Source organism: Trachurus trachurus, assembly GCF_905171665.1.
Source record: "Trachurus trachurus genome assembly, chromosome: 17".
Classification (NCBI taxonomy): Eukaryota; Metazoa; Chordata; class Actinopteri; order Carangiformes; family Carangidae; genus Trachurus; species Trachurus trachurus.
Window position 1 is genome coordinate 14,341,927 of NC_139900.1, and position 15,903 is coordinate 14,357,829.

Here is a 15,903-nt window from a genome sequence, read left to right on the forward strand (position 1 = left end):
GCACATTCATGGTCTTTTTTGGGGGGGAGGGGGGGCAATTTATTCTGGACAGTGGAAAAATGTAAAAATCACATGATGCGATCAGCTCAGGGATGTGTCGCTCTCCTCATCCTCACCTGGGTACGGTACTCTGCCCTTCGTCACCAGCTCCGTCAGTAGTATACCAAACGACCAGACGTCTGATTTGATGGTGAAGCGGCCGTAGAGGGCAGCTTCAGGGGCCGTCCACTTGATGGGGAATTTAGCACCTGGTAAAGAAACAGGGAACAATCGAACAGGATGGACTGAGTTTGAAATCAAAATCAAAATAATCAGGATTATTTCATGATGGATTTATTTGATAAACATTTAATCAAATTAATCAGGTGTAAAAGGTTTTGTTTGTAAAATGAGCAACAAATTATCTTAAACCAAAAACTGTTTTGACTTCTTCCTTCAAAATAATTATTGCCGATTAATTTTCTCCTGATTTGAACGGTTATTCAACAAATCATTTCAGCTTCAGAGTCAAACTTTATGGCCTGTAACAGAAATGTGTCATCATATACATCATATCCAATAAAGGATCAAATATTAGTTCCTGAAAGGGAAAAAAAAACCTTGGTGATACCGCAGTAATAACTAATTACTAATAACTAATTCTAATGTTTTTGATCAATCAGCATTTTGGTCTAGAAAAACAAAAAACAAAACAATGAATAGTGAAAAATGTCCTTATAATCCCAACTGCAATTGATACCCTCATCAGCCTATAAACACATTCAATTTACCATCCATAGCATCCAATGAGTGATAATCAATCAATCAATGAATTGATTAAGCTAAAGCCATCAGTGCTGTAACGGTGCTAAGAGTTGAATTCAAGGTACAGGGTAGGAATTAAGTATTCAGAATAACTTTGTGGTTTATTTCTAGCATGTGCAGTAAAGGCATCCAGCTCTCAACACACACACACACACACGCACCTTGTCTGGCAGTGTACTCGTTGTCCTCGATGAGTCGGGCCAGGCCAAAGTCGGCGATTTTACACACCAGGTTATCAGCCACCAGGATGTTGGCAGCTCTCAGGTCCCTGTGGATGTAGTTCATCCTCTCGATGAAGGCCATGCCGTCTGCAATCTGGGGACCGGATTGAACAGGACAGATAAAGACAGAGAACAGCATCAGGACGCCGCGACCACGTCAAACTGCTCGCGAGAATAGAAATAGAAGAATAGAAAATGTATTTGTCTGATGATAATACACAAGAAAAAAAGTATGCCAGATGAATAATAAGAAAACACATTGATACTTAAGAAAATGACCAGTGGCAAATAATTATCGGGGCACTGAAATTCCTCTACTGTTGATTGCAGTTGGAATTAATGGATTTTTAATAGATTTTTTGAGAGGTCCTTCATTCCCGTTATATCTGACCCAGATTTTATTAAAAGATGAAAACACAAAGTGACCAAAAAAAAAAAAAAAAAAAAAAATTATCAGCACCTGCGACAACACAAACAACTGGATAATAAATCTCTGACACATCATCCAGCACCTCTTCACACTGGCTGTCAACTCCCTCAGAGGCGTCTCAGGGTTTCAGGCCGCCTCAGTCTAATTCTCAAACACTTTTCCACTCGGCTGAGTGAGGAGCGGGGAGCGGGGAGCGGGGTGGGGGGAGGAGGGGGGGGGGGGGGGGGGGGCGGTGTGTGGAGAGGTGAATTAAGAGCAGATCACAGTGGGTGAGTGAACTAGGGAGCTTAAGTGGCCTCTGATGAGCAGTGTTTAAGTGCTACAGGCAGTTAAGTGGTGGGAAACGAGGGGAAGCACATAGACCGGTGAAAAGGGGAGGGAGGGGAAGGTAGAGATGTCAGGTTGGATATTAAAAAAATATGAGAGGCAGATGGAGAACAAAATGAAACCCTTATTCACAGACAACTGAGTATTTGCCTCTCAGCACACACCTACACACACTTGTCCACATGGAACTCATTGTTTTATTGCTGAAGTGTGATAATCCTGCCCTCACACTGTTTGGTTAAAAACAGGCCGAGTCTGTGTTCATATTCAGATACTTTTTGCGTTTGGTTCCTACCTGTGAGGCCATGTCCACCAGCTGAGGCAGCTTCAGATATTTACCATCTCCCTCCTTCAGGAAGTCCAGTAAACTACCTGTCAAGAGATAACGAGACCACTGTCAGGCAGAGTCAGAGCATCCAAGATAAACAAAGCATCAACTGCACTCGGAGGCAACACGACTGTTGGCAAAGCTCTCCGGAGGCTTTCTTCAGGCTTTACTGGCTCCTTCTACTTTAAATAACAGTTAACTTATTAGTTTCAACTGTTAAAGTGTACTCATTTATAATAGTGCAGGGTACAATTAGTTAATTAAAGGGGAATTGTGCAAGTCTGGTCGCTTTTCAGCTGTTTTGCTAACACTCCTCCTGGCCATGTGCATTTGTTTACAACAAAGCCAGCGAGAAATCAATCAATAGAGCGCTACATAACGTCATATCATATACAATGTTAAAACGTGTATATTTGTATAGTCTTGTCTGTCATAAACAAGAGATTACGGGTTATGGGGTGCGTTTGTGATCTTGCAAGGTTGTTTTTCAGCCAAGAGCTAGGTGGAAGGCAGAGAGCCTCCATTCTCCCTCTTAACAAGTTACGTCATTTATTTAACCATCACAATTACTCCAAAGCTGTTTAATTAAAAGGTAGCATAACTAAGCTAAAAATCCTGCATAGTTCCTCTTTAACAGCTCTCTTCTCAGTGGTTTCATTCAAACCTGGTGCATTTTTACAGTCTTTTTCCTCCAGAAGTCTCACATTTATTCCTCTATGTCATTATCTTGTCTAAATGATGCCGTGCAGCTCCATGTAACATCTTAGTGTGAGGCTGTCAAACAACTTTAAATGAAAGCTGGCTCATTTCACACTGCTGAGAACATGGGGCTGCGTTAATCTGTTGGCTAATTAACAGAAGCACTTGAAGTGGGCGTTAAAACGGATTAGGATTTATTGTGTTTTACATCCGAACAGCCCAGTGGGACTTTTTTGGGGGGAAAACATCAAGAAGACCCTCTGAGGTCAGATTCCTGTCTGTGGAAAGTCAGAAGAACATGACCTCGACATCCAGGATGGCTGCACCACACATCAACAGAAGGTAAAACTGCAGTAAAACACTGTTTATTTGCACTGATTTCTGTGGCTCATTAACATCTGGGCATGTTGCCATGGTATTAATCTAGCAAACAATAACAACCAACAACCACACAAACAGCTGAGGTCAGGTTTAAGAAGGCAGTTCCTGGCGCAGCGTCATCCCACTCTGAGAACATCTACATCAGGTATTCTGTGGTTACATTTAATGTTTGAAGACCTATAGAGAGACTCAGCTTGGAAGAAAATAAAAATAATAAAAGTCTGGTGTGTTTTCTACTTTTCAGTGAAGGTGAACAGGAAGTTTCAAGTCACCACATCAAACCTGTGATGAATGTGAAAACAGTCCCCTTGGTTTCAAAAGCTGAACGTACATCGTTCTGCACAGTGAAGCTCAAACAACGAAGTGAAAGAGCAAGAAGCAAAAAAAAATGTTCAAGTGGAGGGGGGCTTTAAGGGAACAACAACAGTGCAGAACCAAACTCTTTTTCAGTGGGTTTATTCACAACTGATTTTGTGTGTGTGCGTCCTCACCTTTGCCCATATACTCAGTAACGATGTAGATGGGCTCCTCCGACACCACGGCGTAAAGAGGCACCAGTTTGTCGTGTCGGAGCTTCTTCATGATCTGAGCCTCCTGCAGGAAGGCCTCCGGAGACATGGTGCCCGGCTTCAGGGTCTTGATCGCCACCTTGGTCGTCCCGTTCCACGTGCCTGAATGAAAAACACACAAACGAACTCTGGGTTTGTTATGTGAACCTCGGTCCGCACCAGCTGCCTGATTGTACGCCACAAGTTTGAGCTGAAAAGGCTCCCGTAGTTTGCTCCTGCAGCCGCGCTTCATTTGCAAAATCTGTTATTTGCATTGTGTGGTTAATACAAACGATATAAAATTAAATGACCAGCGCTACAAATAACCCTTGTCCTTGTGTACTGCGTTAGATGTGTCTCTGTTGTTAAAGTTTAGCGTTACGTTTCATCTTTAATGAAAAAAAAACGCAGACTGTACTAGCTGAAAAATTAAACCATGTATCATGTCTGCTTCTGGTGCACAGCCTTGGTCCACACCAGTTTGTGTAAAAACACCCGAAAACTTCTCAACGATTCTGGTGGAACTGAAATGTTTCTATTCTCAATGCCCAACTCTAGTGTTAAATTGTTACGATTAATAAAAGTGACATTATCTGGCCTCTGTATAGTTACAGGATCAGATGTGAAATGCCAACATTTGAGATTTTCATGTGGGAAAAAGTTTGGGAACCACTGATAAAGTCATTTCCAGTTTTCCACTTTGTAAAAGACTTTTCTCTCCCTGCTTTCAAGTGACCGACATGTGAATTCCAAAACCAACCAGTCAGTGATCACTGGCAGCGCTGCCTTGTGTAGAGAGCAGAGAGAGAGCGAGAGAGAACATGACAGCCACTTCCTGGTTGAGAGCCACTTACTCACGCCCTGCTTACATACAATGAGCTGAGGCAGGAGATCTGCTGCTTCCGTCACAAGGCCTGACCTTCATGAAAGAATCATACTGAACAAACTGCACGGACACACACTCACACGCCGGGAGATGAAAGTAGGGCAGTGATTACATCTAATGATAATATGAGGTGGACAGCGATAGGGGATACAGTGCCACAAGCGGACATTATTATTTATTTAAAAAATACAAACAGCACGTGAGCAGAGTAGAGGATTTTCGGTGTGGAGAGCAGTAAAAAAAAAAAAACCCATCAAGAACAAACAGAGCAGGGAGAGACGGAGAGGGATTCCTGGGATTGCACAGCGGAGGCTTGCAGGTCGAGGCTCGCTCCAGGCCACGCTTAATGAAAGACTGGCTGATGAAAGAAGAGTCGTGTTCGCTGAAAAGGGCCCCCGCCTCGCAACCAGGCTGGAGAACTGAAGCGTAGGAGGTGACCTGTGATTACTGAGCTGTGTGTGTGTGTGTCTGTGTGTGTGAGAGAGAGAAACCAACATCAATCAGTAATCAGCATTTACATCAGTATGTGGGCCACTGTGGCAGTGAGGCGAGCTCTTTACTGAGGTCACTTCCACTCCATTTTGTCCTAATGTGAGTCATTCTACAAACTAACCCGCTTCTCAGGCGGTCAATACATCCGGATCTTTATTTATTTTATTTTTTTGCATTCAATTTACAGTAGTTATAAATTATGCACAGCGGATATTTTGTTTTTCCTATGTAAGCACTAATGGCCATGTATGTATATGTATGTATGTATGCTTTATGATCCTGCTCTATGCCATGGTTTTACTCTTTAACACTAACGCACACATGAATTAGTAAACACCACCAGGGCTACAGTGTTGATATGTTTGTGTTGTTAACATAGGATACTAGATGGTGCATGTATGTAGTATGTAGAGTGGATGCTGCGGACTAAACCCTGTGTATCCCGACAGGACCCGTCCTGCAGCCGTTCATCCCTCAACAGCTGCCGGAGAGTTTCTACCTACATCAGCAACAACATCAGGCCTCTGTACACTACTACACTACACTCTACGCTCACATGACTCGAGCCGTGTCCTCGTAACGGAGGCTTTTTGACGGATTTGACGGCGCTTAAACTCTCTTTCCTCCTCAGTTTGGACAGGGTGGGTCACACAGGAGCCCCTGACCCCTTTCACGGCCTGGTCACATGGTTTATTTCAGCAGAACTGCCACAATCAGTGGATCCTAAAGCTATAAGTATTTCATTCCTTTTCTTTTTTTTTTTTATGCTTTCACATTTCGCTTCTGCCTCTTCAATATGGGGATTCAATTCAATTTCTTTCTCCTCTATGACGTTTAAATTAAAAAGCGTGAAGCAATTTAAATATTTAAGCTTTAAATCTCTCGATTTTCTGACATTTTATAGATGGAGCCACTACTTTTTTTTCATTACCAATAAATCTTTTTAATATCCTTTAGATTAATTAACTTCAGCTCAAAGCGCATTCAAGGAAAATAACGCAGTGTTGCCATGGGGACCACGTGCAAGCAGTCTTGATGGTGCTGACCTTTGAGGGCCCAGCTGTGTTCTACCATGTAATTTCATCCAACCTTCTTCTAATGAAGTATAAAAAGGCTCCACATTAAAAGATGCAGCGTGGTTTGCAGCCATTCATTAGACAGGAATGAACAGTACACACACGCATATATATATATATATATATATATATATATATACACACACACACACACACACACACACACACACTCTGCTCTTCCTTAACTGCATTGACACGTTATCCAGTTGGTGTAAGACTGCAACTATTCTTGATGTCATGCTGACATCGAGAATAGTTGCTGAAACAGCTAAACTGAGGCCAAAAGTGGATATAAAGCGTGTGTTCAGAGGCCCAGAGGTTCTTTCTAAAGCACTTTACCAGACCATATGTGTGTGTGTTTAATATTGTGTGTACAGTTATTGGTCTCTTACCCATCCAGACTTCTCCGAAGCAGCCCTGGCCCAGTTTGACCTCCAGTCGGAGGGACTCTCGTGGGATTTCCCAGGCGTCCTTAGCCAGTCCCTGAGTCTGAGGCTTCACAGTGGGACACACAGACGTCAGCCTGTAGCACAGACCATCAGCATGCTCTGCGTAGAAAAAGACACATGGAGAAGGAGGAAGAGCTTTAAGTTGAGGCCGATCACTGCTCCGTCTCTTATTTCATATGAGCAGCCTGTTAAACTAAAACTCGGTATGAGTCACGTTAAGTGCACACACACGCATAGTTCAGGAACAGGAAGCCGAGCCACTCTATAGCGAGAGGAGACTGCAGATGTGATGAATTAAATATTATGCTGCCACATGACAACTGTAGCACAGTGAAGCAAACACACCGAGCTGCTGACCCATGCATGAGTCTGTCCTCTTAGAATTAAAATTAATTTTCTAACTCTAGAAGAGAATTTCTATTATTTCTCCTCAGTGATGTGACATGTGCTGGATTTAACAATGTCACTGAAGTTTCAGTAAAGAGCATAAAGATCAAGGTGCAGTTGGTGCCATCAAAGCCTCGTCACACAGAGTCAGACGAGAGTTGACAGCTGCTGCATTAACCATCTTGGGAAACGTCACTTGACTTCTGCACACAGAAAAAAACCCCATCCCATTATAACTGTGACGCTTTACGGGTCATATACATACTGCATATGCTACCGACTGCTCCTGCACGACTTTTCAATTATTCTCGACTTCTGTTTGGACTTCAAAAGGCTATACTTAGATGGATATGAAGGAGAGAAGAGCTTTGGATGTAGCACCAGCACTGCAGTGGGTGAATTACATGAATTATGTGGAGACCAGAAATTAAATGTTAAAGGAGTCACATGACAAACATCCTCTTGTTTATGGATTCTGCTTCTAGCCTCTCTCTAGGTATTCCTGTGCAGTTTTCAATAAACAGTTTGTCCTGCATGTGTTTACATCATCCAGGCGCCTTCTTGTGACACACCACAGGGGGATTTTTAGCAAGAGCTGTCTGCCTCTACATGTAATACAGATTACAGTAGGCTTAAAGCTGCTTTTTTTTCTTTTCTGACTTCTTTTTTTTTTTTTTTTTTTAATTCACGGCTCTTTTGGCTTAAATCTTACATGGTTTTGCTTTTTTTTGGCACTTGGTCATGAGCAGTGACCGTGTCAGTTAAGACACGGCTTGCAACAGAAGAGCAGAAAGGAGAAAATCCTCTGTTAAACATATTCAATAACACGTCCCAGCAGCAGATCTGCAGCTGAATAATGCATCCTCCTCTGCCAGCGCTCAACTCGTTGGCTGAAATATCAAATGAAACAAGAGCAAGGAGGAGGGAACTTCTTGTTCTGCAGAAAGCCTTCGAAAACACAGATCAAACCCCTGCTGTAAACATCAATTTGTCTAAATGCTAGCTACCCTGCATGCGGATGTGCTTGTGTACCTGTGTAGTGTTTCACCAGCTTCTGAAGCGTCTCAAACTGGGCACGAGTGGTGATGTAATAACCACCGTTGTCCAGCTTTCGGATCTTGTAGTGCTTGACGTTGTCTCCCTTCACCTCGTCCCAGTCGCGGATAGAAAGTGAGTAGGCCCCTTTAAAAAAAGACACAGTAACTTCAAACAAACTCAAAAAACAACTTTGGTTTATATAAATTCATATGGCATGTGAATAACATAGATTGACCTGGACCCTGGCATGCAATAGCACACATAAAAAAAACATTTTCTCATATTAGAGCTACAGAATCACCATTATTATTATTATCCTCATGTGTTGCTATCAAATAATTAATCCCCTCACCTTTGGTCGTCTCACTCTCTCGTGCCAAGAAAGTGCCCCGCTGGTTCCCTGGAAGCAATAACAAACGCTCAGCGTCTTTGCGGCCCATTTTACCAAAGTACCATCTGTCAAAAGAAGAGACAGTCACACAGTCAGTCACAGATGGAGCCATCGCCGTCACACGCTGAACAACAAGTAGAACAAGATTTTCTTATTTGTGTAGTGAGAATATGATGGCTGGAAACTTTGTGTGTTTTTTTTGTTTAATATGAAGAACTCTCATGATGCTGCCAAGATAAACATCAGAGGATATAAAATATATTGGATGTTCGTCGGCTGACATTAAACATCCGGCATTTTTATGAGGATCTTATGTGGTTACCTTCAAACCACTAAATAGCTTCAAATCTTATTCAGTATAATTTCAGTTTAATTCAGACCATACTCTTCTCATCAAGGCTTATTGCTCTCTTTGCTCCAGAGATCCATAAAAAAAGTTCATCACGATCACAATGAATAAATAAGCAAAAAAAAAAAAAAAAAAAACACCACAAAACAAGAGCTCATGGCTGTAAACAATGTCAGAATCTAGCTTTTCTCTTCTAAAAGGAAACACTGTCTATTTCCAGATATCCCTACAGGCCCTGTCATGTTGGAAACAAGCTGAACTGTCTCACCTCACGGGCATATTTTGTTTTCCAGACGAATGTGCGAAGGCCCCAGAAATCCTATCCCTGTCAATAACTGGTACTCAACTGTTTCAGACTTGAGGCAAAGTTAACTTGAGGGATCACACAGTGTTTTCTTTTTTGATGAGTACTGTGTGTTGTATTAGTAAAATGTCCATCAGCCAATCAGAAACCAGGTCAAAACTGTCTAAAAGCAGCACAGTCCCGTAACATTTCTGTCACACCGGTTGAACAGCAATGGGCACGCCACCGGCTCTCATCAACAATAACAGGGCTCCATTGTTTTTAGACTCGTTGCCATGTGTGTGTATGTCTGTGTGTGTTGGGTTAGTCACAGTGTGTGACCGCCCAGCCGCATCACGTCGTCTTAATCAGAGGACGGTGAGAAACAGGAAAGGAATGAAAGAGCAGGGGATACAATTATTGGAAGAAATGAAAAGGTTAGAGGACGACAAGAGAAAGGAACAGGATGCAGTCGGAGAAAAGGGCAGCGAGTTCTTACTCTTCAGCCTGGATGGAGTCGGCGGGAGCCACGTAGTTACTGGGGATGTAACCTTTCTGTCCGGTGTTGATGGAGCGAGCCTCCCACCAGTCGCCTTCCCTAAAGAGAGAGGTTGATTAGTAATCACAAGCACATAAAAGCCAAACCGACAAAACACACCACTTCTGAAAAGATGGTTTTAAAAAAAAAGTACAAAAGTACACAAGGATAAAGATTTGTTCACTGTTCAACCACATCAGGAGTCTGAGTCATCATTTTGGGGGGTGGGGTTTATAAACCATGTCAAGCAGTCCGCAAAGTGTTTCATAAGTAAAAGACACTGTTGGTACTGATGAATCAGTGTGTGTGTGTAATCCTCCCTTTTCATTGAAATACTGGACAACTTTAGAGGCAGCAGGTTTAAAGGGATAGTTCAACATTTTGGCAAATTGGCCCACTGCCACAATCCCTATAGTTTTGGGAGTAGGTTCATTACCTTTATATGTCGGTGCAAGCTATTTTTTAAGAACGGCGGAGCGAACGAGTCGAACACAAGTTGTGACCTGCACATTCACCACGCTATGAGATAATAACAGAACGATACGAGACTGAGTTGTTTTCGAGGTAAATTCACGCAAAACCGCTGATGTGTGTTCCCGTCGGGGGCAATTTTTTAGCAAGCAGTCTCTGCATTTACCTCGAAAACAACTCAGCATTTTGGAGTTGTTGGATTGTGTATTTGATGAGTTTGATGAGGGAAACTAAGAAATCCCATTAGCCTCCGTAGCGTAGCTCTGAGCAGCTCGCGGCTCTGCTCTGCCGCTTTAAAAATAGCTTGCACCGTCAAATAAAAGTAATGAACCTACTCCTGAGACTATAAGGATTATGGCAATGGGGCAAATTTGCCAAAATGTTGAACTATCCCTTTAAAACTGTCTCTGAAGGATCTGGGATCAGAGTCTCTCTGGAGTTGGCATCTTCTCCTTGTGCCAGTTTCCTCCCATAGTTCACAGACATGCAGGTTAATTGGCGTCTCCTCAACCGCCAACACCAGTGAATGTGAGTGTGAATGTCAGTCCCGTGATAGGCCACCTGTCCAGGACACACCCTGTCTGCTGGATCGGCTCCCATGTGGCTCATTTCAATTAAACCATCTGAGCTGTTCAGACGAGAGATGGTTCATGTTGATAACTCACAGATTTCTGGCCTGAGCACAACAGCCAGAGGAACCGCTGTTTACATTGTGACCAAAGCGTTTGGTCAACGTTATCTAATGTGTTTTTAACGTCTAATCTTAATCTAATCTTAATAAAGCAGCAGAATAATAAATACAATCTATCCCCCCGGAAACGTAGCAGAGCTCAATCAGCAGAAAGTGGAAAAGCTCACAGTAAGAAGTAGCTCAAAACATAACATTAACATAACACCACTTCTGTCAGGTACCCAATCAAAAGGAAAAATATACTGTAAATCTGCTTGAATAGCTGGCACAGCATTACACAGAAATTACCGACTTCATACTGTGCTGGAAAATGTTTTGTGCTCCATTTCCACTTCCACAGTTCCTGGTGTGCTCTACAGGAGATATGTGGTTTTACATTCGGAGGAGGAGGAGGAGGAGGAACTGAGGTGAAGGGGGAATCTGTCTTCTGGCATTTCTTTCTTTTTTCTTTTTTAAAACAGAGCAAATGTGTCCTCCTCCCATCTCTCTCCTGCAAGCAGATGGTAGCTTCATTCCTACAAAATGCAACGTGAACACGCCAGGCAGTAGCTGAAGTCGGGACATGATGGATGAGGGGAGGAGGGTTTGTGGAGCACTTGGAGCTCTGCCTAATTTCACACCTGTTTACACCTGGGACACAAGATGACGCTCTGCCAGTCGGCACCAAGAAATGAGTGGGAAAGGAGAACTTTATTATAATTTCCTGACATTTCCTTTTTTTAACAGAACATCACTGAAGTTACTGCACTCTGTGGATAAAAGGATCCCAAAATTTGGATAAAGTGACATTGATCCCACATGATTCTGGCTTTGATTTCTATAACAACAGTTATTGTTAAATGGACAATAAATAAATAAATAAATAAATAAATAAATGAATGAAGTAATTATTATTAGTAATTATATATAAGGAAAAAAAAGAACATTGATGTAAAACTGGTAACTCTTTCCTATTTCCATTCTGTTAATAACTATGAATATAGATTCTGCAAATATTGAAAACACATGCATCTTTAGCGATTTAATAAATCCTGGAAAAGTGGTTCACTTCACGGTTTCCAAAATATTCTACTCTGAACTGGAGGACTGATTTGTGGCGGGAGAAAAACCATGGGAACGAAACAGATGGCCCATTAGAGGAACCCATTAACCCAGACAGATTTCAGCCTTAATATCAGACCTGAATACAATGTGGGATTAAACACACGCACACACTCGGATGGAAGGTCACTGCACAAACACATCCACGCAGCTGGAGTTGGGCAGCGTAAAAAAAAAGCAAAATGCACTCACGTGTTGTTGATAATCTGGAAGCGATCCCCTTTTTTGAACGACAGATCATCCGACGTCCTCGCTTCGTAGTCGTACAGCGCCACGAAAAATGTCACACCACCTGAAAGTCAAAGAAGGTCAACCTTAGGGGTGCAAACATAAGACAGCTCTGTAAAAACACATGTGATTCCTTGACTCAACACAACGACAACATCCTCATTTTGTTTCTCCTATTTATATATTATATCTTGCATCAAAATACAAGTCTGTATCACAGAGGACTGACTGTGTTTCTCTTGATGTCTCATTTGCTGCATGAAAAATACGAGCAGCTCAACCAGCATGGATTTATTTCAAGAACACATCTGGGAAAACTATTTTTTCCTCCGTGAATCTCAACCTCAGTGGTGTCGCTTCGAATCAGCGGATGAACCCGGTGTGTGTATCACTGAGTGCACCCATTGGTCTGGAGCGACGGAGCACACAGGGACAATAGCACTGGGATCATGTGTTTATCTTGAGGAGGAAATTGAACGGGCCGGATTAGATCTTGCAGGAGCCCCTCTGTGGGATTATCCTCCTTTAAAGAGTGAGACAGGGACTGATGGATGGATGAGTGTGTGTGTGTTTAGTGGAAACATCACTTGTGTGTGTTGTGCACATTCGCTGCATGATTTTCCCATCCAATCTGTGATGATAGTAACAACCTGGACTTGTATGAGATTAGTTTTCCTGTCACTACGGATCACAGCTTCATCTTTGAAAATCCTGAAACATCAAAAGTCAGACTCCTGTGTGAAATAAGAAGCTCCGCCTTTAACCCGGCACAAAGCACAACACAGGTTTCTTTGCTAAGTTTCAGACCAACACGTTTTAAAAGTGAGGTGTGGTCAGGCACGCTGTCTGCACACTGTAATCTCGAGGCGGCAGGAAGTGAAGCACGACTGACCTGCAAAAGCGAAGTGGTGCAGTGTTTCTCTGTTATTTTAAGAGCAATTTGTCAAGACAGTAGCATGCACCTACATAGAGGTGCACACACTCTGCCTGTTATGCACAAGAGGAGAAATGTGGCTGTATGTTGAGATCAGTCAGGGGGAAAGTTACAACTCAGCCTCAGACAGTCGGAGGCTCTTGCACGAGGCTCTGCAGAGAAGCTCCTTTCTCTTACTACCTGCTAAATCCTGCACCGTTTTCCATTCATCACCTCAATTTGTCCAGTTCCATCATATGTATTAAAGATTTACTCATACTTGTCGTCCAACAACATTAAATATTTGCACTTGGTGCTGTTAATGCAACCAGGCGCTGGTGTGTCCTTCTCTTTAAAGAGAATGGGAGACACCACAGCGATTGGTTAATTAGACGTTACACCCAAAACACTCGCAACATGAATAATTAAGAGATTATATACAAACACTTTGAACCATGTGCCTGGAGCATCTAAATTATTGGATCATTAAAACGGAGCCACATTTAAAAAGGTGCAAAACTGAGGTCACTGTATTCAGTATGTGCGTGCATGTGAGTAATTGTGTCCTGTGGCTCAGGAGACGCCATGCCTGCTGCACTGCTTCCCATATCACACATCTATTTTGGGTTTCTGGTCGACCTTGATGTTTTCGCTGACTTATTTCAAATGTCTAATTTACATAACATCTGCTGCTCATAACGTCCTGCGCATAACAAAAGGTTCAGTTGAGTTTATTCTATAGCTGTAAACTCATTTGCACACAGAGGCAGAAACTAATCTCAGATGTATTTGGTTCTATTTAGATGATTAAATTCATATCTCTGCGCTTGTGTTTCTTCTTTCATGGGGCTTTGGGACTCAAACTTGTATGAATTTATTTGAATAATAAAAAGGAGTTTCATTCATGTTGAGAAACTTCCAAAGCCCGGACTCACTGTTCCTCTGTGTTCCCCTTTAAAAACCTCCGATTCTCTCATCAGACTGACCTGTGATGACGCCGGGGAAGGGGCTGCTCACGGCCACTGAGGTGAAGGAGGTGGAGGCGCCGCCGAAGGGCGTCATGATCGAAGACGCCCCGCCAAAGGGCGTGAGGGAGGCGGCGTGGCTGTTGTAGCTGTTGTTGTGTGTCTTCATAGCCGGAGAATGACCCATCAGGGTGGGGTCGGGCCCGTAGTGGCCCAGGTGGGCGTTAACCGGCGTGGCATTTGTGTTGTCGGGTCGATACTTCAGCGCCGGTCCCTTGTCTTCTTTACTCCTGACACAACCCATCGTCAAGCCTGCAAGACAGAAGAGGATCCACTTCAACAACCTGGTTGTACTCGTACGTCTACTGACACACATACAGTATCTGAGACTGTCGGTGCATGACGTGAGCTGCCAGTGACTAATATGTGACTCTGTGTTGTGAATCGGTACAAAACTACATCAACTATAAAAGAAACCTATTATAACACTTTATAATAAGTACACACTATTAAGCATTAGTTAAGCATGAATAAATACTGAATTCTTCATATAACGCATGAATACTCGTTAGTATGTAGTTTATAAATACAGTTAGTGCTTGCTTATTAATGATATTAACTACATGCTAATGAGTATTCATGTGTTATAAATGATGAATTCAGTATTTAATGCTTAACTAATGCTTAATAGTGTGTACTTATTGTAAACTGTTACCCAAATATTCTGTGGAAAAACACAATGCATATGTAATAGGTCTCCTGGCTTAAAACTACATGTAGTGTTGCCCCAATAGGAACTATATAGACAGAGACAAACTTTCTTGAACCAATTCAATTAGACAGTAAGACGAAAATCAGCAAGATGAGGTTTAAATACAGTCGATTTAAATAATCTCATTTGTAAAACATGGCCATGGAGATTATTGGATCCTGCTAAAATTCAACATGATGCTACACAAAAATGTCAACCAACCAACCAACTTACAGACATCACAGTAGTGTTGAAGGACACACACTGAACAACTGTTAGACCGGGCCAAGATAAGTGATGTGTTCAGTCAGTCTCCTCCGTACTTGCATAGAATAACAATGCTTCAATGACAGTCAGTGGTTGGAGTGTATGTGTGCATGAGTGTTAGAGGTGGGAACTAGCCCATGATGATGCAACAATATTCAATACGTAGCAAAACAATAATCTATGACAAGTAACAACATCTTTAAAGGGACTACGAGGAGTTTCCGAAAGCAAAGTGTTTTCACACTACATTTCCCATGAGCCTCCGTGCGCACGGTGAAATTCTTGGGCCGGCACAAGACGGAAGAAAGCATTTGCCAAGAATGTTTTCATTAAAATGAAAGTCAGAGGTTCGAAGACGATCAGATATCGCCGTAGTTCCGACCATAAACAGCGATTCAGCAGAGTTATTCCAATGACCCGCCGGGCAGCGTCTGGGAAACCGAAACTAGGAAATGCTGGGCGAGCCGACCACTACATAATAATATCAAAATAACTATAAAGACAAAACAATATATTTATTAAAAACAGACCCATTAACAAGTGGGTAACGTAGATTCATCCACATTAATATGAGACTCTTTTATAACCAAAAGCAAACTCATCAGGGTCTCTTTAACTGATGATGATGAAGAAGAGGAACCCTTACAAAAAGGTTCAATGCAGTATTTATATGACGAGGTCAAAGAACTTGTGACAACCTGTCCATGTGCACTTGTGTCATCGTTTCAGTGTAAAACAGCCATGTCACACGAGTTTATCAGCCGCACCAGAATGAATAGGAACTAAACAAAACAGTAACTGGCAACAGAAACTACAACTATGCCCGATCTCATGCTTGGTCATGAGACGGAGATTGTGTCAGAATTTGCAGAGAAATAATTATGATATT

At 42.3% G+C, this 15,903-nt stretch overlaps 1 protein-coding gene across 2 annotated transcripts in view; it reads right to left on the reverse strand.

The window, feature by feature from the left end:
- Window positions 1–15,903, reverse strand: part of yes1 (YES proto-oncogene 1, Src family tyrosine kinase) — a 30,169-nt gene that overhangs the window by 3,694 nt on the left and 10,572 nt on the right. For both annotated transcript variants that reach the window (XM_083991665.1, XM_083991664.1), the window contains 10 exons: window positions 14,018–14,308; window positions 12,083–12,182; window positions 9,589–9,687; window positions 8,419–8,522; window positions 8,061–8,210; window positions 6,585–6,740; window positions 3,682–3,861; window positions 2,078–2,154; window positions 966–1,119; window positions 117–248 (listed from right to left, as the gene is read on the reverse strand). In XM_083991665.1, the coding sequence (XP_083847791.1) occupies window positions 117–248; window positions 966–1,119; window positions 2,078–2,154; window positions 3,682–3,861; window positions 6,585–6,740; window positions 8,061–8,210; window positions 8,419–8,522; window positions 9,589–9,687; window positions 12,083–12,182; window positions 14,018–14,300 (1,435 nt within the window). In that variant the 5' untranslated portion in view covers window positions 14,301–14,308. The remainder of the gene's footprint in view (window positions 1–116; window positions 249–965; window positions 1,120–2,077; window positions 2,155–3,681; window positions 3,862–6,584; window positions 6,741–8,060; window positions 8,211–8,418; window positions 8,523–9,588; window positions 9,688–12,082; window positions 12,183–14,017; window positions 14,309–15,903) is intronic.